The 25,196-nt window shown below is 47.0% G+C and overlaps 2 protein-coding genes across 3 annotated transcripts; both read left to right on the forward strand.

The window, feature by feature from the left end:
- Window positions 1-837: 837 nt before the first annotated feature.
- Window positions 838-10,424, forward strand: LOC126537724 (uncharacterized). Of its 2 annotated transcripts, XM_055074609.2 has the most exons (6): window positions 838-1,660; window positions 1,752-1,878; window positions 3,230-3,720; window positions 5,087-6,874; window positions 9,409-9,460; window positions 10,255-10,424. In XM_055074609.2, exons 1-6 carry the CDS (start codon window positions 1,517-1,519, stop codon window positions 10,272-10,274), a joined length of 2,622 nt encoding a protein of 873 aa, XP_054930584.1. In that variant the 5' UTR covers window positions 838-1,516; the 3' UTR covers window positions 10,275-10,424. The 2 variants fall into 2 exon arrangements, with proteins under 2 accessions (XP_054930584.1, XP_054930583.1); XM_055074608.1 differs by lacking the exons at window positions 838-1,660; window positions 1,752-1,878; window positions 9,409-9,460 and having other exon boundaries at window positions 2,739-3,720.
- Window positions 10,425-14,584: 4,160 nt separating this feature from the next.
- LOC140217137 (uncharacterized) lies at window positions 14,585-24,163 on the forward strand. Its single transcript, XM_072287537.1, has 3 exons — window positions 14,585-14,806; window positions 15,186-15,680; window positions 22,427-24,163. The coding sequence occupies exons 1-2, from the start codon at window positions 14,663-14,665 to the stop codon at window positions 15,678-15,680; spliced, it is 639 nt and encodes a 212-aa protein (XP_072143638.1). The 5' UTR covers window positions 14,585-14,662; the 3' UTR covers window positions 22,427-24,163.
- Window positions 24,164-25,196: the final 1,033 nt, after the last annotated feature.

A 25,196-nucleotide genomic window follows, 5' to 3' on the forward strand; every position in this document is an offset into this window, starting at 1 on the left:
CGATACTTCTTTTTTTTTTTTTTTTTTTTTTCGCGTGTACTCATTCTCATTTTTCTATTCCCCATAATCCTTACCCCTTGTGCAAGGTAGCAAACCGGACGCTGGTCTAGTTTACCTCCTTGCATTTCCTCTGCCTGATTTGTCTCTCTTTCTCGTCCTCCTTTATCAGCCAGCACCTTCGCATCCGCGCATTGAGCAATTTCTCCATAACCGCTGCTCCGAATACTCGCCCGTAAACAGCAAAGGTGTGCTATCAGCTTCGAAAAGGTTGTGGGGCGAGGAAGTTCTAGTTTCCTTGATAGCTGAGCATGCATTTTTGCAAATATGAAAATTATCTAGTGTTGCATATTGCACGCTCAGACTGCGAGGGAAACCAGACTTTCTTTTGGCCTTTTTCTTTGTTTTTGGTATAAGCTATTGGAGTTTCACGAGGCTACTACAATGGCAGTTGCCGTGTATAACGAGCAGACCAACGTCGGCTTCACGGTAACTCACGCACGAGAGACCACAGACAGCGTCGTCTACAGAACAGCAAGATAATAGCCTCGTGCTTCGCTTTCAGTGCACACACATTCTATTCTCTACAGACACAACAAGAAAATAAGGCTGTTTTTCACACTCCTATTTTTTTTTATTTCGACAGCTATTTGAATTACCAGCGCGGCTACGATCACAACGTGCTACACTAAGCAACGGCAAAATCCGCATACTTGTTTTAGGCCCCATGCTCTGCCACACATTGAAAGGAGGCATAATTAAATAGGTTACCTATTCACGAAACGTTCGTGATATTGCGCTACGGCATAGAAAATAGTGAATTGACAGCAAGACTGGATTGCACAATACATTCTAGCTGCGGGTAATTTTGCCCAGAATTAAAGAGCTCCGCGCAAGTGACCGAAACCTGCTGCGCAGTAAGTTGTCGAGTAAGAAAAAAGATATACTTGCACGGAACTTCTCCGTTTGCCCCCTGTTGGGGGATTTTCTGGGCGGCGACTTACTCTCACTTTCGGGAAACTTCAACCATGGGCAGATTCACGCGCGAACAAAATGGTGCATGCAGACCACCACAGGTTACGGCTCCAAATTGTGTTCGTATCTAACGGGTTCTTCTTGAGGGAGGGTGCCAAAAAAAAGCTATAATTGCAGTTCGACTAGGCAATACAGAGGGCAGACGCCTGACTGGGGCCCGGCCCCCTGTTACATGGAACTACAATGGCAGCTTCCGGGTGTCGTAGTTCGACAGAACAATAGTGTATCCTAGTACAATGTGCACCATAGTCAATAAAGTCATGTTCATGCAAGGAAAAAAACACTTGGCAATCAAATCATATTTAACCCTTCTCACGTGTTCACACATTTCAGTATCAAGCAGGTCACGTCATTGTGATGCAGCCTAAATATTACGAGACAGGAAATTGTACGCAAAAGTGGAGGATATGTGAAATACAGTCACAATAAATCGGGACGGATTTTTCTTTTTTTTTATGAATCCTGCCCAAGAGATTTGCTTCCCATGGACACAAGGCTTGCATCCCACATCATTGACCATTCCTCTTTCGCCGCAGTGCTTGAGGCTGTACGCAGCCACGACGACGCCTGGCTGTTCGCCATGCCGCTGGACGAGACGATGTGTCCGGGATACTTCAGCACCGTCAAGGTGGGTACCTCGCGCACGGCTCAGTGCCCATGGTGACGCCACGATGCAACGAACTGAGTCCGCGGCCCGCTTGCGCTACTTGCACTCGCAGGAGCCTATGGATCTGACCATGATCGCCGAGCGTGTCGAGAATGGTGCCTACGCGTGCAAAGAGGCCTTCATCGGCGACTTCAAGAGAATGGTCGAGAACTGCGCTTTCTACAACGGCCTCGAGAGCGGTGAGACAAAAACCCTTTCAGTGACTGTCTCCAAGGGAGAAGCCGCTTTTGAAGTTCCGACTAGTGTCGACGAGATGAAAGATTATCTGGAACATGTAAATGGAACAAGAATGTAAATGGTAAACCCCAGTTAATCAAGAACAGTATCATGCGTTACGGAGAGTACGGCAAACAATTGTATTTTACGAAGTGCACTATACCCGGTTCGACGTGCTGTATCCTTATCATTGTCTGTTAATTAGTGAGCTCTCTTGCATCAGGAAGCACTCAACTCTGTATTAAACAGCGCATAAACTTGCAACAGGTATTTCAGTCATTTTCGTGAAATAACGCCTCTTGATAAAATGGGAACATTCGTAAGAAATTATTTTTGCCAGGATAACGTCTGGCCTCATGTAAAGCGATACAGGTGCAAATTTCTACATGCTGTGGGTGTAATTTTGTCTACAAGCTTGGCACTTCTTTCTCGACTATACATAGTTTGTTCAAAGAAATCACCTGCGACAGATAGCATAATTTTAGCCCTTGAGCGGGAATACACAAAGAAATGGACATTGCACGACTAGTCGAAATGCATAATGATTCAATTAACAGAATTTTACTAATTAACGTTTAAATAATTACTTTACGGCACATATTCGAATTTGCGAATTAGAGCCGGTGAGTTCGCAAGGCGTATTCACTTGCACCGGATTTTCAGGATCATACCAGCTTCAAGGTAATAATTCCTGAAATGTGCAAGGAAATTAATGGGCATTCAAGTTACTTTTGTGGTGCAGTGCAAAAAACAGCGTTTTGTTATGAAAGTAAGCGGAACAACAGTGCATTTCTGCCGCAAGTTTGATGGCGCATATCTCGAAACTCGTGCCATCCGCAGAATTTGTTCCAAGTAGATATGCCTAGCAATCTCACCGGCTACAATTCGTAAATTGCAATATGTGCCGTATGTATAGTAACTAGGTAAAAATATAGATATTGATCCTTTGTTAATTGGTTCATTATGCATCTCGATTTCTCGTGCAACCAATGTTTGCTGCTTCCAAAATTCCAGGTCGAGAATCACAATTATGCTATCTGACGCAAGCGATTTTTAAAAGTTCAGCATCGTCTAAAAAAGACATCCGGTATATAAATGTGGAGGCCCCCGGCAGCACTCACTCGCGATTTGTGATTGAATGGGTTAAGCTCAGTGTACCGCATGTTCCCTGCATGGAAATAACATGGCACGTACTACCACGAGAGCTACCGTACTGCTGCACGGGCGTCACGCGTTGTACAATCGCGAAAGCGACTCTTGGCTGCGGAGTTTAACGAAAAAAAAAAAAAAAGAACGGTTTTGTCTGAACCGCAGAGATCGCCACCAAGGGATACCGGTTGTGGGTGGCCATGCTGGACGCCCTGCACACTGTCTGTTTCGAGGACGACGAAGAGGCTGAAGTCGACAGCAATCGGGACAGAGGCGTGAGTTCCGGTGCAGGCATCGCGCGCTCGCCTGCCTCGAGACTGTACGTTCCGGAGCACGTGGGAAAGCCGAGATCGAACGCCAGCGACCAGCGGGAAGACGAGCGCACCATGCCGAGGACTCTGCGCGCGAGCAGGAAGACGCCGACGCGAAGGAGCAGCAGCCCTCCCAGAGTCCAGGACGAGGCAGCCGAAGGCGATGACGACGACGAGGACTTCGCGGCGCCCAGAGTCAAGAGGCGCAGAGTGGGAAGGCCACCCAAGGCGTCCAGGACGCGAGGCGGAAGGCGGGCCGCGTCGTCCGCGACCTCCCGAACCCGTCCAGTCGTCAAGAGTCCTGCGCTCGAGGCCCTCTCGAGGGCCACGCGCAAGGCTCTGGAGGTGAGCGCTGTTACAGATATCGTACGCGAGATGAACAACACCATCAAAGCGTTTTGCATGAGGTTAGAAAAAAGTGATCAAAGCGTGAAATGACGCTTCATATCAGTGGGCGCTCTGTGTGCTCTGAGGCGGACACTTTCTTTATATAGTCCAAGGCGGCCAAGGCACCACAGTGCACGTATATACAAGTGCTTGAACGGCATCGCATAAGTATTGCAGTGCCACGCTATAGTGTGTCCGTAAAGTCGTGCTGCACTTTTGACGGATCACGGGAAATCAAGGAAACAGTATAGAAATGTGAAATCTTCACCAAATAAAAGGAAAACTCTCCAAGTTTCATACCTGTTCAGTGCAGTTCGGTGTGGCCTCGATTATCGGTAGCAAGCGCGAATCGTTTGGGTCTATACGCCGGTTTGATAGCGCGCAACAGCTGCAATTTGTAACCCGAAAAACGTAGACGTTTCTTTAACACCCCCTGCTTGGGTTTAATCGGGTTTAATCGTCGAGCACACAGACGCACAGATCTTTAGGGGGCTCCTAAGGTAGCTCTCCCGTATAGCCTCTACAGACGCGTCACTTACCGACGGCCTACCAGAACGGGTTTTGTCCAACCAACAGCCGGTATCCTCCAACTGCTTATCCCACCGATTAATGTTATTCCTATGTGGTGGCGCTTCGTTGTACACGCGACGATATTCACGTTGCACTTTTGTCCCGGATTCGAATTTACCGAGCCACAGAACGCGCTGACCTTTCCTCAGTACCATCCATATCTCGACTGGCGTGGGCGTCGGCTGATCCGCTGCTGCGCAGTTCGTAGTGCTGCGTCATCACCTGTGCGCGCGCACACCCTTGTACATCATACTACAGGAAAGTGGGAGAGCTTTCCTTTTATTTGGTGATGATTTCGCATTTCTATCTTGTTTTGTTGCTTTCCTGTGACCGGTCAGAAGTGCACCATGACTTTACCGACCCACTGTGTTTTTGTCTCACCAAGCGTAGTACACCCTTCTCTAGGTTGGCCAGTGCCAACCTAGAGAAGGGTGTGGCCAGGCGCGTGATACAAAAAACAAGAATTTATTATGTAATTAATATTTCTATGCTAAAACAAAGCGATTTCTTAACGTATTACAGACATTCTGGAAAGTTTGGGCGAATAGGTGTAATACTGCCGTGTGACGAACATTTTTCAGAAGAAAGGAAAGCTCTAGTGGACTCCATCGCCTAAAGTTTTCACGCTGTCCTATTTAATGTTTGCCTTGTACATCACGAACAATAAAACACTAGCCCACATGCAGAACAGCACACTTTTGCATGCATAAATTGCATATTTTGCGCCGATTGACGTTTTCTCGATGCTCCGTAGGACTCGGCCGACTTGACTTACGACATCTGCCGTCTGAGCGGCGACTTCGAGGCGAACAGCGACGTGGCCGGCTACTTTCCCGAACTCAACATCGCCGGCACACACAGCCACCCTTCCGACCTGCTGGCAAGGTTCGCGGGCCCACCGAAGGACAGTGGCGGTTACACCATCGCCGAATCTCCGGAAGCGTCATCGCAGAGTGAATCGAACGACCGCAACCCTCACGTCAGCGACGATCGCAGTACTGACACGGACGAACCGGTGAATCCCACCGATGACGGTGAAGTAGGCGGGAAGGAAGTTGATAGTCGTGGCGAATCGGGTTCCGACGAAAATCACAATCCGGACTCAAATGCTCCTGCGGCGGACGCTGAACACGTGGCAGAGGACACGGACACAACGCGCTCTGGTCGAAGTGCAACGGAAGGTTTCGCTCGAGTCCTGGAAGAGACGACAACCACTGCAAGCCCTGAATTCCGAGCAAGCAGCGTCAGCAACGCAGCTGAATGTGACGAGCGAGTGAGTGACGGCTCTCTAGAAGGTGCGAAAGGTGGAGCGACGCAAGAGATGGCGCCGCCGAACAAAGTCCACCCTGGTACAATAGCGACGAGCAGCCCATTCATGGGCAACAGGCAAGGGGCTTACTTTCAGACGTCCGTTGCGACGCCTCCGAGGTGTCGCTCTGTTCCTCCTCTCCACTTCGTTGCTGTTAACATGCGTCACGCAATGAGAGTCCCTCGCTCGCCCGGCTCCTGTGGCCGCGACAACGGCGATTCGATTGCCACAGCTAGCGCGGAGTCTGCCGAACAGGGTCGTTCGGCTGCTTCCTTAGAGATCGGCGAGGAAAGTCCCAGTCTCGCTGAAACTAGGGAAGACAACACCAATCAGGCAACGGCAAAACCAGACGGAGAGACAAAAAGCCGAGAGATGAATGGCTGCAGATTGGACGGGGAGACCGAAACGACTAAAGAGAGTTGCTTCAATACTCTCTGTCAAGTCAGTGACGGATGCAGCGATTCAAGGGCTAGCACCAGCCACGCCACCACGAATACGGACGCCGACGCGGCAGGCAAGACCACCGGGATGTCGTCGGAAGGCAGCGAAGAAACCATCCTAGAGGCTGTGGACAGTGATAAAACGACCGAAGGACAGACGGTTGCATCACTTCCCGCCGGCAACGTTTCTCCGGAGCGCATCCAGGCGCGGGAACGATGGATTACCAGGCTCCAGGGCGACTTCCAGGGAGCTGAGCAAGAGTTCTACTGTGGACTGGATAGCCCGAAGTCAAGCTTCAGCTTCTCGTCGGGATACCTGAGCGAAGAGGCCCTGTCGCCGTCCATGCGGTATCACAGCAGCTCGAGTCCGCTCCCGCAACTGTCTCCGTCACGCCTGTCTCCGCTGCTGCCGACGTCGTGCGAACCGCGGCAAAAGGTGACGCCTCCCCCGGTGGAGACGGAAGAAACGCTACCGTTGAACGACCGACGAGCAGCAGCTGATTCGCAACCAGCTAAGGAAGTTGCACCTGTAGATGCAGCTTCGTCGCGCGAATGTTCGGTTGTTACGGACCAGCCTCAGCGCCGGGAGCCAACGGTACAGCCGCGGTCGCCGCCGTTCGGAGTACCGACGCCGCTGCAGAAGATATCCGCCCTAGTCGCCGACATACCGTCTCCGACCAAGAGGTACGGCGCCTTCTTTCCGTCTCCGTTTGCGCCGCCAACTACGTCTGCCAGCGATACGTCTGGTGGCGGAGATCGTCTTCGAGACGGCAGAGACGGCGCTGCGTTTAGGGTAAGTGCGGCTGGGCTCATTCACAGATGAGGTTCGGAACTACCGAACTTCTAGACGGGAGTATTAAGGACGCCACACTGAGCAGAATTTGAATAATTTGCACTGGACGTCGCATAGCGGGTGAACAGTGGGAAGCGCATCGTAGCTTGTTCGGTAGTTGTTTATTTTTGATTCCTTTTTTTCTGTTTTTGTCAACTCCGATCAAGTGTTCTATACACCGTGACGGAGCGCCAACGTGACTCGCAGAACGATAGGGGTAGACGGAACGCAGTGGCAATAACAAGCTACCGTTCAGTCACAAGTGCCTACCATGCTGTGTGTTTTCACGTCTACCCACACGGTGTGTAGGGCATTACAAAATTAAAGAATACATTTTCGTGCCCAAGAAACGATTACTGGTGTAGTGTGACAGCAGACCTCAGTCGCTAAATCTTGCCCGTATAGCTCGCCTTTCAATGAATCTGCCCTTTCGTGTTTTCTTTATTCGGGGCTAAAAACGATGAGAAGTAACAGTATTAAATACAGATCGGAGGTTTAATTTTACACTGGTACACACTGCACAATCACGATGACGCATTAGACCAACACGGGGTGTTGATCTCGCCGCATACAGCTTGGCGAGAACATGTTGAAAGCCGACATTGTGAGTTCGTCACACAGGCCGCGGAGACGAATCAAATACTGAAACAGTTTTACGAGTTATTACAGCGAAGTGGTATATGGCTAGGGTCCCGTGAATTTTTGTTATCCGTGAGCAAGAACTATCATCACTAATGGCTCATACCCCCGTAAGCATTTGATTAAGAAAGCTAAACTTTCTTCATCGACAGGTGTTGATACCATAAATTAGAAATTCCTTAAGAGTACTGTAGCGTATTCATCTGCTTTCTTGTCATATATTTTTATGCAGTCTTTGCAGAGTTCAACACTTCCGGACGACTGGAGGACGGCGAAGGTGATTCCAGTCCACAAATCTAGTGATACACATAACCCCTTTAACTACCGGCCAATCTCCTTAACTTCTATTCCATGCAAATTATTAGAGCACATAATCTACTGCAACCTGATTAGCTTTCTCGAGTCTAATAATCTTTTTGCGTCACAGCAGCATGGTTTTCGCAAAAATTATTCTTGTGAGACTCAATTATTAACCTTTACTAATGATTTGTCTTCCGCTGTAGATCGAGCTCCAGTTATTGACTGCATCTTCCTTGACTTCGCCAAAGCTTTCGATACCGTCTCACATCGACTACTATTACTGAAACTTAGCACACTCCATCTTGATTGTAACTTGCTTAAGTGGACTGAATGTTTCTTGCAGAATAGAACACAGTACGTTTCTGTTAATGACCATGACTCTAAATCATGCAATGTAACATCCGGTGTTCCTCAGAGGTCAGTCCTAGGGCCTCTTCTTTTTCTAATTTATATTAATGACCTGCCTGATTCTGTTACTTCTAACATAAGGCTCTTTGCAGATGACTGCGTTCTGTACCGCGTAATTTCTAATGAGTCTGACTTCTCCGTTCTTCAATCTAGTCCTAAATAAAATATTTCTTCTTGGTGTGATGCATGGCTTATGAAACTAAACATTAACAAATGTAAATCAATGAGGGTGTCTCGAAATATTAACCAGTCCATTTCTCAGGGCTATGATATTAACGGTTGCTCTGTTCAGTTCGTCGACAGCTACAAGTATCTAGGCGTCGATATCACTATTAATCTGTCATGGCAGAAGCATATCCACCATGTTACTAACAAAGCTAACAGTTCCCTTGGTTTTCTTCGGCGGAATTTACGCCTCACTCCCGTTCCGTTGAAACTACTACTATATAAAACACTCGTGTGTTCTAAACTCGGGTACGCTTCATCGATATGGGACCCGTACACTAGCTGGTTAACACAGTCCATAGAATCGGTTCAGAACCGCTCAGTTAGGTTTATCCTCTCTAACTACTATCGCTTAGCCAGCGTTTCCCGCATGAAGCAAAAGCTTGACCTACCTCTCCTTTCTACTAGACGTCGAATTTCCCGCTTATGCCTGTTTCATAAGATATACTACACTAATAATGAGCTAAAAATTACACTTTTTTCGCCACCGAGCCATTTGTCATTCCGTATTGATCATCGAATGAAGGTTGGGGTGCCTCAGTGTAAAAGCAATGTATACCTCGAAGCCTTCATTCCGAAAACAAGTCAAGACTGGAATCGCCTTCCCGCATCCATCGTCACTATCACAGACCATGATGCGTTCAAGTCGGCTAGCTGTGACCATGTGCTGCCTCATTAGCTTTTTTCTTTCTTTTCCTATTGCCACTCCTCTCTGCAATGCCTGTGCGGCCTTGAGAGTAAATGAAATGAAATGAAAAGCAAGGAAAAAACGCGATGACTCATAGTCCCGCAAGGTTCATGGCTACTCACTTTGCGTGAATTAGCTGCGATGACACTATACCCCTATTTTCGTTGTCGGTGATTTCAATGTGTATATTATGTCGGTACCGAAAACGGAGCGGTTTACGCGTTCCGTGTTGCAGACACATCCCTTGCGATGCCACACTGATCCGGCCCAACCGACCACCCAGCCGCGTATGTGCATCGGTTTGACATTATAGAATGTGATTGCAGTTGCGAGTGAAATAATGACCACCGATCAGGACAATGAATGAGTTCGTACCTTTGTTCAAGATTATGTGTCACCTCCGTGTCGTGTGCTAAACAGCTTCGCTGGCCAACCACCTTCACAGAGTAGAATGACTCATGATTTATTTATTTTCTGACACATATGTAAATATAAACGCGTTTTAAAAGGAAACAAATAACGTGATGTCATATTAGACGGAGAAAAATCGCGCCATTACGCACTCTGTTCAATGGCACAATGCAGCCGTTCGGGATTTTAGGAAAGCTTCAATACCATGCCTTCACATAAGGGCCATACCTATATTTTTTTAGCTATTTAAGTGTTGTTAGGTCATATTTCAGCCTGCAGCCGTCATCTTGGTTAAACTATAGGATTTTTTTCCACCTGGATTATCGATTAGGCTGACAAGTATAGCTGAATGGACTTTAGTTAGGTAGATTGGTATGATCATGCAAGGCAAGTCCTTTATTACATTGCCAAAAAAATATCCCAACGCCAGATACTTGAGTATGCGATAAGATTTCCAGATGTGTTATCGCTCCCCTTCATTCTACCCATTGCTTTTCTCTCTCTCTTTCTCTTACTTCAACTGCACTGACGTTTCTAGTGACCTAAGATCAAATTGCATGCTTACTATAGCAGCGGTTACGTTTTCCACACATTAAATTCTTTCCTGTGTAACATTAAAGTTGCAATAAAAAGTGATGAAATCTTCCCACAAATACTTTCAATCTTGCAGGTGACAGAACTGCATGCTAAGCAAGATGTTAAGCAAGAGTAATCGTCAAAAGCCGGTCATCCCAGCATTCGTAAACGAGGCCTCTACGACTCTGCCGCCCTGTTACCCGAATGTGCTGATGGTCTCTCATGACCTTCAGTATTCATTAAACTCTCTCTCTCTCTCTCTCTCTCTTTATCTCTCTCTCTCTCTCTCTGTTCACTGAACCTGTCTGTCTTTTTATTCATTTCAGTATTCATGCATCTCTGTGTATATACATCTCTCTCGATCATGAGGCATCTACGTTTGATGCTTTTCCACGACGCTCGCAAAGCCAGCTCTGACAAGGATCCCGGAATTGAAGGGCCCAACTTTTTGCTAGTAACAACAGTATCAGGCCAATGGAAAATTTTTAAAGCGAAAAAAGCCTTAAGCGGCTCACAGCTCCGGTGCTCTGGAAAGCGCGGCATGTGGTACAGAAAGTCACGTGAGCTCGCCTCGTGCAGACACGCGCTCGTGGCACTGTTCTCGCGTTCGTCGTCGTCTTCCTCCACAGCTGGCTTCGATGCCACTCATCATGCCAAAAAAAAACAGGCAAAGTTAATTATTACACTGTTCATTCAGGCATTCTAACCCAAGACCTTCGGTGGGAGTCGAATGCTCGAGCTTGTGTGGAAGTCGAACCCACGACCTTTGGCGTTAAGGTGAAGTTAAGGCATAGTTAAGTAATATAGAGTTAATTAGGGCACTCGAACCCACGACCTTTGGTGTTAATTAGAGCCAAGGTAACTAAGATACAGTTCATGAAGGTAGCGTCAATTAAAGCACTCGAACCCACGACCTTTGGTGGGAGAAAAGTATAAGAAGTAGCAACGCATTCGAATGAGAACGTCAAGTAATTTAATGAATGTCTCTTGAGCGCGCAGGCTCCCGCCTCACCATCTTTGGCGTGCGCTAAAGTGACTGTCAATTCTTTTCTTATGTTTAATTGAAAGGTAGAAATGATAACGTAAAGGGAAATGAAAATGGATGACAAGACAAACTGTGGTCTGCGGGAGCCGTGCCCGCATCTTCCCTATCTAATCGTACAACGTTGTGCTGATTGGGGGCCAGGGTGGCGGCGCCCCCCCCCCCCCGGCAACTTTCTCGGGTATTAGTGCATATTTGAGCTAGACCTATCTCTGTCACTGTTAGTCAGCGCCGCTGGCGGCGAATTGTTTTAAAGCGTAGTCGCTGGGTTACTAATTGCTTCACCCTGCATAGCCTAATTACCGTAATTACGAATTGACTCAGCGAAAGCGAAGAGCCGATAAAGCTTACCATTGTGAGCGCTCTGTTATCGCGAAAGATACTCTGATATCAAGCCTCAAAGGAACTTCAGCATATGTATCTTTAGATGCTACCAAATAGCCCGGTTCGGCCGCAGGAATTCAGAAATGTAAAAAAGATTAAAAGGCATCGCTAGTTAGCGAAGGATACTAACTCGGTACCTCTTACTTGCACTGGTGTGTTCTTCGCACTGAGTCATGTTAGATGGGAACAAGAAATAGTTGCATGAGCACCAAAAAAATTAAGAAGAGCAACATATGGTTAATTGTCTGATAAATTTAGGCACGAAATCGGGAATGAAAAGCCGCACTATTTGGTATTTCCTTCGTACGTGAATTATCTGACACTAGAAGCTCGAAAAGGGTTCATGATGTGCGCGGCTTTTACCGAGCGATTGATGGGATATTCATTAACCGTAGCCGGCACTCTGAACCTATACGTATGTACCATAAGTAGACAGGCGACAAATAAATAGGCCACAAGAGTTGTCACGATAGTACGCATAATTTGTGGGGTTTGCACTCTGAATCTACGTAGTAATACAGGAAGTCCCAGCTCAATTTAGCCAAGGTTTAAAAGTATGTCGAAGCAGTCTAGGAGGGCGGGACGAAATCCATTTTGTCGACTATTATACAGAGCAAGAGGCACTCTTATGTTCTGCTTAATTGCACAATTATTCTAGGATAAATGACCTTGGAACCTCGAAAGTATTAAATTTAGGGTGAAATTTCCAATGCTAAAGTCGCAGAGCGTTTTCAGAAACATCTCATTAAGCAGCTCCTAACTTCCTAGTTGTTCTGTAATTATTTTTTCTGGGTCTTAAAGAAAGCACGCGAGAAAAATAAAACATGTCACATGACCACTTGCACGCTGCGATTGCAGGGCTCTCAAACGTGCAGCGTAATAACGAACAGCACATTTAGCACCACGTGCTGCCACTTAAAAAGTTACATGGCGGCACCGCGGACGCTGGAGGCATTATTTACGTCAGCAATGTGCTTCCCTCTCGTCATTTCATGGTAGCGATAAGCAGAACAAGCATCAAACTTCGGTGTTGTCATTGCTCCATCTCCCTTGCATGGCTCTGTATTGTGTGTCTTCGCCGCATGACGACTCGCTATGCAGTGAAAACGTAAACCGAAACACTGTTACGGAATCAGTAATAATCTCACTGCAAACAGCTGCATGCTATGAGCTAGGAACAGGGAAGAACGTGTCCTTTAGTTCAGCTGCTCGAAAAACGTAATTACCCGATACTTCTGACCCCTGAGACTCGAGTTGAGACTAGCGACGTCAGCGACGCGCCACTCGTAGCAGGGCAAATTCCCAGGAATATGCAAAGCTGCGCGCGGTAGCCTAAGGAGAGAAAGGGCTACAATACGGTAGATGTGAGGCAGCTAGATGAAGTCAAAAAAGCGTACAAGCGCTCATTAAGTTCTTCAGAAAGAAAGTAGTGCAGCCCCAAGCGCTCGACGATAGGAGGTTGTCGTGAAGATGAAAAATTTCAGAGGTTTCGAGTACTGCCGAGATACTATTTGCGCGTAAGACTATATTCATCACGGGTAACAGACTGTTCTCCTTTCTTTTTCTTTTTTTATATATACTGGAAGTAACCGTATAATCAAACAACTAGAGACAGTTTCTTTCTTTCTTTTCCTGCCTGCCTGAATACGCAGTCGCGCCAGCTTGTTGCGTCGGTGCGATAAGCTACTTGGACCCAGTACACGCACGGAACACTGCCGAAAAAGCCGCGCGTTCAAGAAGTTAGGCTTCTCCCACTTTAACAACGGCTAGTATACGGACAGTTCATGCCGCTAGCGCTAAGGACGATCTCAGCTCGTAAAAGCCAACTCACGTGTCCGAGCGCTTGAGCGACAACGAGTGTGCGCGCATTTATCATCTGCGACTCCACCACCAAGCAGACGCTGTGGCTCCCTGGCCGTGGCATTCTTCTGCTAGCGAGGAGGTCGCGTCTTCGATTCCTAGCCGCTGCGGCCCCATTCCGGGAGCGAAAGGCAAGAACGTTCGCGTTCCGATGGTCCGAATTATTCCGAAGCCCTTCACTGCGGTGCCTCTCATAGCACCTGCGTTTCTTCACGACGTTAAACTCCGTAATCTATACGAAAAGTTAACTAAACGCCGGGCTCTTAAACCCCGAAATCTAGATAGATCTGATTACGAGCCACGCCGTAGTCGCGGACTCCGAATTAATTTTCACCGCCTGGGGTCATTTATTAGCCCCTTCCGTGCCACGCTATTATCCCGAATGCTGACCAAAAATGATGAAGTTATTTTTAAACACCCCAGCTGGGAACTTGTTTTACCTTTTCAGAAAGACTAAATGTGCTTCTGCATGAGCTGTCGCGTGGATTATGTGCTGTCATATACTAAAAGAACGACTAAGCACCGAGACAAAGCTATGCTCCTCCATGGTATCGCTAGAAAACACAAAGTACCGCTGACGAGCTGAGAGCTCCTCCTCGGTCGTTTTTTTTTTTTTTTTTTTAACCAGTAAACCATGGATGAAGCCGGCTCCCCCAAGGCACGGAAGGAGCACTAAAGTGCACCTAAACCTAAGTACGCAAGGCGTTTTCGCCTTCCGCACCTATCGGAATGCAGCCACCGCGGCCGAATCGAACCCGCAATCTTGAGCTCATCAGCGCGACGCCATAGCCCCTGAACTACCACGGCGTGTGTTAATGGATGCCTACGTCTTGGCCCTTCGTAGATGAAAGACAGACTGAATACAAAAGCACTCCGGCAATGCAAACAAATTGTTATTTCACCTCAGGATGCTTTGTTTGCTATGAACAATTTCTACATTCATTTTGTACTGACATTAAGTAGCGCATGTATTTCACAAAACAGATAACAAAAATCCATGTATGTATGTATGTATGTATGTATGTATGTATGTATGTATGTATGTATGTATGTATGTATGTATGTATGTATGTATGTATGTATGTATGCATGCATGTATGTGCGTATACTCATCCTTTCCATCGCCCTGCAGCCTATGTACGTAAACGCGAACCACGCCGGAGGTCTGCGACCGACGCTCTCGTCATGCATCACTCGGCCCGTGCCCACCCAGCCCATGGGAGCGCAGAGGCTGCCGTTCCCCCAAGAGAACATCGCGTACTTCATCCCTGCGGCCGGGGGCCACCTCCAGCCGATGCCTGTCCAGCGCGCGGCGCGTAACTCCGGTGAAGGCATGGTCAGCGCAGCTTCTGTCTACGACGTGAGTGCCCGTGGCTTCCTTATGGGCTGCATATTTGCAGTGCACCAGAAAAATACCTTTCTGAGGAAACTTGAATTGATAGAGCGACGTGGGTGAAACTCCGTGGAGCACATGGACGGGAGAACAATATGTGCTTTTTTCACTTACACTAGCCGCAGCAGTCGCGTTATTTTGAACCTCATATTAAGAGAATTAGTTTTTTTTTCGATTACACATGCATAAAGAAGGCATGCAATGAGGCAAATAATCAGTGCACGTTCTCACCGTGTACTTGGAATATATATCTTTAAACGGATATAAGTGTGTACCGTACGGACAGTAAATTATTCTTTTATTATGGCTACTGGAAGCTGTTTTTGACTTTGCCCTCCTCTCGCAGTGGCCTGGCGGCATGGGCATACCGCTCCCGTGGGGCTGCCCGCCGATCATCTACTACCCTGCCGAGCTGGCGGGTCACGCGCCTCAGGCGCTCTTCCTGCCGGACCTGAGCCCCGAGGCACAGCGCAACGCGCTCTGCAGCGCCCCGTGGCTCAGGAGCCGCCACCGCCGCACGCACGACTTCAGCTCCCACCACCCGCAGCAGCAGCAACAACGCCACGCGACGGCCCTGCTCCAATCGGCCGGTCACGTTTCCCACGTCGCCGACGGGACGCCCGGCTCCAGCGCTGTCGGGGCAACCACGACGCCTGCGTCGGCTGCGCAGACGACGTCACCTCCTAAGACAAAGGCGTTGGTGGCACGCGGCACCGCTTCGGCGATGTGGCAGCATCACCGGGATTTCGCGACGCATTACCAGATGGCACAGCCCCTCATGGTGACGTCCGCGGCACAGCTGCGCCACATGACGGAGGCGTTCTACCAGCAGGAACGATAAGTAAGGGTTCCTGCGTGAAGCGAGAAATTTAGAGTTCTTTCGAGATATTTTGAAAGCTAAGCTTTTTGTTGCGAATTTCGTCCGGTTTCGCGACAGTGCGAGCTGCGGCCTGGCTGTTCCCTTGCCGTATAGGCCAACCGATCACAGCGGAGCACGCGCGCCGCTGGGTCCCTTGCAGCGCCACCAGATGACCCTCACCTCCGCGCATCCGCGACAGTTGCTGCTCCGGCCATGTGGGGGGAAAGACAAAAAAAAAGAACCAGAAAGCTCGCATTCGCTCAACCGCGGCTGCACCACGGTAATGAGGAAGTAAACTGTTCTTGCTGATAGAATGGATTCGAATTACGCTATGTACCTACACGCACGCTGCCTCTGACACCATGATGCGTTCAGGGAGTCCCTACGGACGCCTTGAACACATCATGCGGCTGCCCTATTTCAACATGGCGGCCGCGATGATATTCTCCATGCACTACAAGCTTTACCTAGCTATCATTTCGAATTTAGTAAGCTATTGGTTACCCGCCGCGATAGCTTAGTGGCTACGGCTTGGCGCTGCTAATTGCTCAGGTTCGATACCGGCCGCGGCGGCCGCATTTCAATGGAGGCAAAATGCAAAAATCCTCGTGTACTTAGATTTCATTGCACGTTAAAGAATTTCAGGGGGTCCGGATTCCCCACTATGGCGTGCCTCATAACTGCATCGCGACTTTGGCACGTAAAATCCCAAAAGTTAGTTTTAAGTTCTTGGAATTAAGTCCTCCAAACGTAGCCAACTCTCCGAGAATGTTTTTCCTGCTCGGCATTATTCGTGTACGCAGTTTGTCGTGCGACTGCGTGTGATTTTGTCGAGACGCTCGCGAAAGTATACCGTCAATCGCGCTGCATCTCAGACAATGCCTACGACGGTATACGTGTATTATCCAGGTTCCAGCTAGCAATACCCAACGTTGTATACATCCTCGCACTTGTACCACGAACATGACTCAGCATAGATGTGTCTGAAGTAAAGTTGGCCTGCGTAGGCCGCCGTCACGCCCTCCATACTCATGCACAGCGGTGCGCAAACGTAAGTGTAAGCCGTCATTTTAGAGCGCAGCTCATAGGAGCCCATTCCTGAGTTTAGCATCGCCGTCCCTACAGATCAGCAGACAAGCAGACCACAACTCCAGCGCAGCCGTGCGCTGGGCTGACTCCGTAGAAATTACCGCTTGCCATCACGTGCTTGGGTCTTTTCCCCCTCATGATTCATCTTTTTTTTTTCTTTTTTGTTAATGCTGTTTGCCTCAATATTAGCACTTTGCGCCAGGTAGGTAGGTTCCTGTCTCGCCTCACTTTAGGTGTACGTACGATTGCATAAACGTAGTTGCTCATGACGTCACAATCCCTATTTTTCTCGTTTACATTTGTCCACTAACTCTGAAGTGCCATGTCATAAGCTTGCGTCGAACGGCCGGCGTAAAAATTATGCCGTTGCCACTGCACGATCGCCTAAACGTACACTCGTCGTCGTGGTGCTGTCGTTACGGACACAGACGCTCACGACATACGCACAACTACACAATTTACGCCAACACGTTGGTCCAACCGGTATTGTTTTGCGGGTTCCCGAACAATAATGTATAGCGAGGTGCCTGCAAAATGCTTCGTGTAACATGGACAACAGTATACGTGAGGTCTGCACAATTTTTTTAATACTAGTCTTTAAGCTTGTCACGTGACGCTCTCTCCTAACTTTTTTTCTTTTTCTTTCCTTTATGTGTTTCGGCATTATTGGTGGTTTTTGTTTTATTTTATTGTGGCTTGTGCAGCAGTTACGCTCATCCCAAAAAGGAAACTAGAAGAATTTGCGTTGCTAGTAGACAAAAGTAGAGATGTGGAGATCTGGTACAGTTTACGCTCAGGGTGCGGTGAAATATAGCACATGCTCATGGGGTTGTTTAATAGCTTTTCTGGGATTATCGTGCAAAAGTACCGGCGATGATCGGCTTCCTATTTAAGCTCGAAAGGTTGCTTAGATCCGCTGTGAGCAGCTTCCGAGGTAGAATTCATGCACAATCCATCAATGCCATTTGCAATGCCAAATAAAGGCACTGGGAATGCGACGAAAGTCGTCAGGAATATAGTTGTACCATTCTGCAGCACTATTCAGTTCCGCCGTGTTTTCACGTTTCAGCCAATCGGGGAGGACGTGAGCTCTTCCCCTGAGCAGACAAGGTGGCGGTACCTACCGGGGCGAAATATTCAACATAGCTCGTGAAATATTACTAAGAATTCAAAAAAAAATTTCTTCGCGAGCTAGAAGCTCGATTTGTTCATCGAACGACAAAATTAAGAAAATGAAAACGTGCTTCGTGGCAGCCTGCTTCCAACCACAGGGTCAAGGCGCAGCCGACAGCCGCTGAGAGCCAGGCGCACTAATCACTAATCAGCAACTACCCACGTTTTAATAACGGTGCCTTGCGCGCCGTATGGCGTATAAATCTGAACCAGTTTGTACGCATCCGTGATAAGCAGCAGAGCGTCTCCTTTTTTTTTTTTTAATTCTGGGGTTTTACGTGCCGTATCACCAAGATTTGATTACGAGGCACACCGTATAGTGAGGGAGTGTGAATTATTTTTGACCACCCGGGTTTTTTTTAACGTGCACCCAATGCACGGTACACAAACGTGTCTTTCCTTTCTTTCTTTTCTTTTTTTTTTCTACAGTTTAGTCTTATCGAAATGCGGCCGCCGCGGCCGTCATTCTGCTCGTGTTCCGCGATTCTGCTGATGCTCTATCACGCATTATGGTGCGTACGTGACGCAGCCGCATTTGTCTATGTCGTATCAGAAACATCGCTGACAACAGCAAATAGTTAAGTAGATGCTGAGACGACTCGCACAGGTCAGTACTTCTGAGATTTTGCAGTGTTTCGAGGGATGATATGGTGTTCATGGTAAGGCAGATGAACAAATGAGTTCCTTTAGCAATCCGAACGACGAAAACGGCGACAGCAATGCAGGAATCGTATCGGCGCTGCTGCTCTTTGATTGCTCTTATGTAACACTAAAACGTGCGCACAAAAGTGTCGGGCTAATCGAAGTCAAGACAGTGCCAGCGCGATCGGCGGCGCTACGTGAAACTTTCAGAGGATAACGGGAAACCTTGTTGAGCAATCATTCCTATTCCGAGCTTTTGACGCGTCCTAGTACGGGAAACGCCAGGTAAAATGAGAAGTAGAATCGAGTTGAAGAGGCATGCAACGCTTTACCTTTTCTTCCGTATACCAGATAACTCCGCAATTCGCCGAGTGGTTGACGTTTACCTAAAGCCTGATTCTCCAAACATAACCGCACTCAAGCCCTAGCTGAAGCCGACTTAAAGCTCGCACAAGAAGCAAAGAAACAAAGGAATGATCCTGTAATCTGGAGACACAGTAGGAATAATAATGAAAATTAACTAAGAGTAGGGATTAAAAAGAAATTATGGGTTTTACATGCCAAAACCACTTTCTGATTACGAGGCACGCCGTAGTGGAGGACTCCGGAAATTTCGACCACCTGGGGTTCTTTAACGTGCACCTAAATCTAAGTACATAGGTCTTTTCGCATTTCGCCCCCATTGAAATGCGGCCGCCGTGGCCGGGGTTCGATCCCACGACCTTGTGCTCAGCAGCCCAACACCATAGCCACTGAGCAACCACGGTAGGTGACTAGGGATTAGAATCGCAACATAAATTATAGTCGTTAGATCCTTTAGTAACTTATAAAGAAAATCGTCTTGGCAAGGCATTTCAATTCCTTCGCTGTTTAAGCAAAAACCGGCGTTTGAAAACTGTGGAATTGGCATTCCAATATTTAGAAAATGTCACGAGTTGTTGAATGTCACTGTTTTCACGACCTTTTTTCCTAAGTCTTTATTTTCCTGTTAGTGCAACAATGTATTCATTAGATATCATCATGGAATGACATGAAGCGTATCACAGCAAAAACAATGGCAAAAGAAAAACGAAAGACAGACAAAAGCGCTTGTGTCTGTGTTTCTTCTCATGTCCATGTTTTCCTGCGATACACTTCGTACCATTTCATCATGAGTAGCCAACAAGCCCACATCGCCGCTCTAGTTGACGATACATCGACTGCATGCGTAGAGATTTATACACTAACTAAAGCCGATAATATTCGAGCGCGTTTAACCTCTTAATGTACGATTTTTATTTAATATTATCCAAGCTTCATGGACCACACATGCCGAAACAAATCTCAATTTTCTGAAGAAGCGCATGGTTGGATATTATTAGCGAGAAATATGATATGTTCGTGATATGCGATACGCCACGCGTATGATACGCATGACATGCATTTACGGGTTTATTTTGTCATCATACTGAAATGCATCTGAGTTGAAGAATAAAACAGCTTCGGTTTGCGAAATAAAAGATTTAGTAAATTTCTCGCAGCTGCAGCTAGTACAAGTTTCTATAAAATTTTATGACGTGAATCTTAATTGACTTATTTATAAACTCGATATCTAGGCTAGAAACTTTAGGGTGTTTCCTTTTATGTTAGTCTTTAGGAGGGCGTCATGCATGCTAGAAGAATGCCTTCTACCTCTTCCTCCGACGGTTCTTTGCTGGTGATATTGTCATAAGCTATTGGAAATACAACAGGCCCAACACCACAACTCTCGTAAACACTGCTGGAATTTTAATTTTCTAACATATTCATGACGATAATGCTGAAAAAAACCTCTATAGACGTGTTAGCCGTAAAATGTGTTCTCTTGAGAAAATTACTGGTATCAATAAAGGTTGACTCTCTCTTTCTCGCTTCAGAATACAGAAATCTCTGTTGTTTTGCACAAAACAATTCATAACTGCATGATGCATCATATATGACGCAGTAAGTAATGCTTGCCTCACAGACCCACCTGAATGTACTCATCCTTGAAAACGCCACAGTGGGCTGATAAACGGTAATGAAAAACCCTGGTATTTCTTGTGCGCCGATATAATATATAAAAATTGTGAAAAACTTTCTTGCGATCATTTTAACTGTGCTGCGACTAGATGCCGTCGTACAATTTTCAAGAAAAGGCTAATTAAAAAATCCCTTCCATGTTAGTCGCAGTGTGTTTTATTGCTAGGCATGACATACATTCCTCTCTCTTGTTTTTTTTAGTATTTTTTGTTCTTTTTTTCGTGTCCTCGATAGTCGACATTGCGAAAGGTGCGCAAATTTAAAGCACATTAAGTGGTTTGCAAAAGACAAGCGGTAAATATGTTGCATCAGTGAAATCCATAAATGCGGCGCACACGTCGAGCGCAATAAAAAAAAGGGACACACAAGGTAATTATCACTGATTGCCAACTACTTTCATCAAGAAGTGCCAATGCGCTCGACGTGCGACAACTATTTTTGCAACTATCTGCCAACCATCTCTCCATGCTTCGTTGCGTTAGCAGCGCTGCGCGGTTTTCATGAGGCTGCTCTCGAACGCCGAGTGCTCGTGTCGTGTTCTCTCTCGAGGGTGCACTCGCGCGAGCAAGCACTGCCGTTCCGAGGTCACGTGATATTACTGTACACTGGCCACCGTCCTTTGGTTTGATTGGTTCACAGCTCGCTTATTTCCAGTTATCTGCGAGCGTTGTGTGATGCGGTGCAGAAAGGATGGGGATTAAGGGCTAACTGCAACGTAATATTGAGCCACGTGAAAAGCTATATAGTTTCAATCAGTTCCGACATAAAGTGGCCTCCGTGTAATATATTACACTTGAAATGCGAGTGGACGCTTCGCGAAAGGCGCGCAAAGGTAGCCGTTCTTTTTGTGCGCCACAACTGAAAAAAAAAAAACGCTGCCATTACCGCTCGCCGGAAGTGACGCACGATTCATCAAGCGCGGTTCCTCCTCAAGACGGAGGCCGAGATTCGGCGCCGCCGGCCAGTGCCCGCCATGCGCTTAATAATCGCTCAGACGACGTTTTTGGACTTCGTATTCGCTAACCACCATGCGCCCTCGTCGGCTGCTCAGCTGCTACTTGAAGGTTGCAAATAAGAAAATTTGTCAGTGACTGGCCCTGCCGCTTTGCCAATTTTGCTTCAGAAGTAGACACCACACATTCATTATCAATTTTACCAAAGTGAAACATCATTGCGTTTGAGGGAGGCAGAAGCAGCTATCTCTCGGCATTGTTGAGTGGCGTCTGACGGAACGAGTGTGGCGTGAATCCAGTGAGTCGGTACGCCTCGGGGACCACTCGAACCTCAAATGACTATCGTTCGAAAGCCTTGTTGAGTGTCACAGGCATGGCCCGCAGAAAAGCGTCTGCATTGATGAAAGCAGATCGACCTTGGAAAAGAAATAAAGAATAGCCAAGTCAGTAAGATAAGCAACATAGTGGTGGAATGAATAGTATATACGAAAAAAGAATTTCAATAACGGTTTGTTCGTTTCTCCTTTCTGTACTCGTACCTGCAAAATGTGCCCCTCTGGCCAAGAAATAATGGTAAATAAGCGAGCATAGTTGTTTAGCTTTTTAAAAACTTTCAAAGAAAATAAAACTTTGTAAAGCTTTAATTGTTTGAACGCCCTCTACGGATGTACACTGAAATTATTAAACATTTGTTTATGTTCGAGCCTCAGCAAGAATCTGTCTTCGTAACCAGTGGCATTTATTTTCTTGTTTGTTGAATTGCTTGGATAAAATTGAACCTGCATTTATGCTCTCTGACGTAATCTTTTTTTTTTTCTTTTTCTGTACCAGGTGTCCGACAATCGATGATGCTCGTGCACGGAGAAAGAAAAGCATTCCCGAGGTGCGTTGTTGTGTCAAAGTCTCCGAGGTGTTCTACCAGTGAAAACAGTACTAGCAGTGACAGTGACAGCAGCATCGGCGGTGCGTCGAAGAACCAGAACATGTCCCTGAGCCCACTGCTCACAATGCCAAGTTTTGTGTCATTCGCAGAATTGGAACCTCTGTGCGTCTAACCCACACAACTGACCGCTGAAGCATTCAATCTCGGAGAAAACTTCAGCCATGCTCTACGGCCCTGAGCTGCTATGTGCGGCAGAGTTTGACGGGTGTATAGAAAACGTCAAATACGCGGCCATGGCGCTGATTACAACCCAAGGAAAAGTGGCCTCCGTCTGTGTTTGCAAGCAAGCCTGGGTCACTTCGAGTGTCTGCGCCTCTGCACGGAACCTACACATGCTTCCCTTGCGCTATTACGGTCATATGTATGATGCAACCGCCGAACGAAATTGTTTAGTACTTTTTTTTCCCGTGCCACCACCGAGAAAGTTGCATTGACTCTCTCCTTCAAGGCCCCGCAAATACGGCATTCATTTCCTTGCCCATTGCGCTAGGGCACTTGTGTACTGACAGTGCATTGAACAACAAGGCATGACGTAAGCAGCAGTGGTGTGCAAACTATGGAATAGCCTACGAAAAGGCATCGACAATACTTGCGCGTGTGAGTGTGTGTGCCTGTGTTTGTGTATTTCCACTACTGAGGACTAGTACATATGGACTTGCGAGTGTAATACACTCATCAAAGGTACGCATTTCGAAACTATTGAGGGGAATCGTGCGCGTGCCCCCTAAATGTACTAGCGCCATTTGCAAGCTAACACAGACTTCGTGAAGAATTCTGGGAGGCGGGGAGGGGGGGAGGGGGGGAGGTGTATAGCGGCAGACATAAAACGGCCAGTAGGTCTGCATTCGTATAACCAGTGCGCTACTTTTCTTTTTCTTTGATGTAAAAAAAAAACATGCGTGACTTTGCGTGTGCGCTTGTGTAGTCACATTGGATGCTTAGCGTTGGCTTGTTTGCTTTGGTCGTGGCATGATTGTTCAAAGTTTAACGACTTTCTGAGTCATATGAGTCTGTGACGCTGCATCGTTCTGTTCCAAAGCGGTTAAAAGGAAAAAAACCACAGGAAATTAAATGTAGGAGAAGTTCATCTCACTTGGCGGAGCAGCACAGGTGCGACAGCAGGCGCAGGTTTACCGGCGTTCCAGAACGGTCGTGGATGCTCGCATACCATCACAGTCATTTCTAAAAAAAAAACGCTGAAGTTATTTACACCGAGCGATCGCCACGAGACAAAAGGAGGTTAAGACAATATCGACGAATCTGAATAAAGTTTTATGAGAATTAAGCTAATAACAATGTACATAGTCAGGGCAATCCCAATAAAGTACATTTTAATCCTCTTTTCTACGTCCTTCTGTTTGTGCGTGGTCCGCATTGTGACGAGCACAGTGCTCTCGACGGGGTTGTCATGCCTGCGCAACTGCCACAAACTCAACGCCACAATCTGTTGACACGCAAGGCCGGATGGAGCCCCAAGCAAGGAAGTGGGCTAGTCGCATCATTACCACTCCGTAAACTGTATACCTGCAACCCTGGAGCAAAAAGGTGTTCCCACTGCGATTTCAGGTAATCGTCACCCCGTTAGTCTAAGGCGTATTGTGTTCGTTCCCGTCATAGCCGCCTTATTATACCGGGCCTTCAAAATCCAACTATCAGTAAGTTTATTAAAAAAGTTGTGCTAACCACACAAATGCTGCTTGCGCACATTGTTTCTGCGGCTTGGAAAACGCAGTTTTTTGCGAACAAGTCAATAAATACATAAGAACTTTGTTAATTAACCTTATTTTTTAATTTCGCGATTGGTATATGTTTATATACGAAGAAAAGCGTATTCGACGGCACCTTCATTTTGTGTCATACTTCTGAAGCGTTTATGCTCCAAGGTACAGTGGAACCTCGTTCACGCGATTCTGTATAATACGTCTTTATGGATAATACGTTCCCCCTTTTCCCGCCCATCGTCCCATAGAAGCAATGTATTTTATACGGTCATTGCGATCGTGTTTTCACCTGAAATTGTATACTACGACTGCAGAATTGGGCTTTTACTGGTATTATTCTAAACCTCAGTTTTATATTCCAGTGTGGTAGCTTAAATAACATTCCAACGACCCACGAACAACGTGTTAAGAACCAGCCACACTGGAGGAAAAATGTACGCGGCGCGCCGCCAAAGAAAGAACACTGCTGCGGCAGTGCGGCCACACTGACTGGCGGTGCGAAATGGCGGTTTTTATTTTTGGTACTTCCAGAATAACTTTTTACGGACGTTGAAAAGAAGAAAACTGAACGCAATCTGACGAGCTATTTCAGCGTTGCTGAATAAAAGTGCATTGGCTGCGGCTCCTGTGGCATCAAGTGATACTGCTCCGCATAACGTGTTATGCGCAGCTGTATCCTTCGACGCCACGCGAACCTTGGCTATTGAGCTTGTCACCGAGTACGCCCGCTTTCATACATTTTGGAGATAATTCTGGATAATACGATATTCGTATGATACGTTTTATATTTCGCTTCCCGCGAAGACCATATCAACGATATTCCACTGCACTCATCATCAAATTTGACACTTGGTACTCTAGCTTCACATTCGGAGGAGGGAGTCCCGACAAAAAGACGAACAATCCCATGGGACGCAGTAGCCGATTCCTCATAGCA

The sequence above is a fragment of the Dermacentor andersoni genome, chromosome 4, assembly GCF_023375885.2.
Source record: "Dermacentor andersoni chromosome 4, qqDerAnde1_hic_scaffold, whole genome shotgun sequence".
NCBI lineage: Eukaryota > Metazoa > Arthropoda > Arachnida > Ixodida > Ixodidae > Dermacentor > Dermacentor andersoni.

Coding starts and splice junctions, on each gene's coding strand:
- LOC140217137 (XM_072287537.1), top strand. CDS start 14,663: ATGGGAGCGCAGAGGCTGCCGTTCCCCCAAGAGAACATCGCGTACTTC. Junction 14,807..15,185: donor GCGCAGCTTCTGTCTACGAC/GTGAGTGCCCGT, acceptor CTCCTCTCGCAG/TGGCCTGGCGGCATGGGCAT.
- LOC126537724 (XM_055074609.2), top strand. CDS start 1,517: ATGGACACAAGGCTTGCATCCCACATCATTGACCATTCCTCTTTCGCC. Junction 1,661..1,751: donor GATACTTCAGCACCGTCAAG/GTGGGTACCTCG, acceptor TTGCACTCGCAG/GAGCCTATGGATCTGACCAT. Junction 9,461..10,254: donor CCAACCGACCACCCAGCCGC/GTATGTGCATCG, acceptor TCAATCTTGCAG/GTGACAGAACTGCATGCTAA.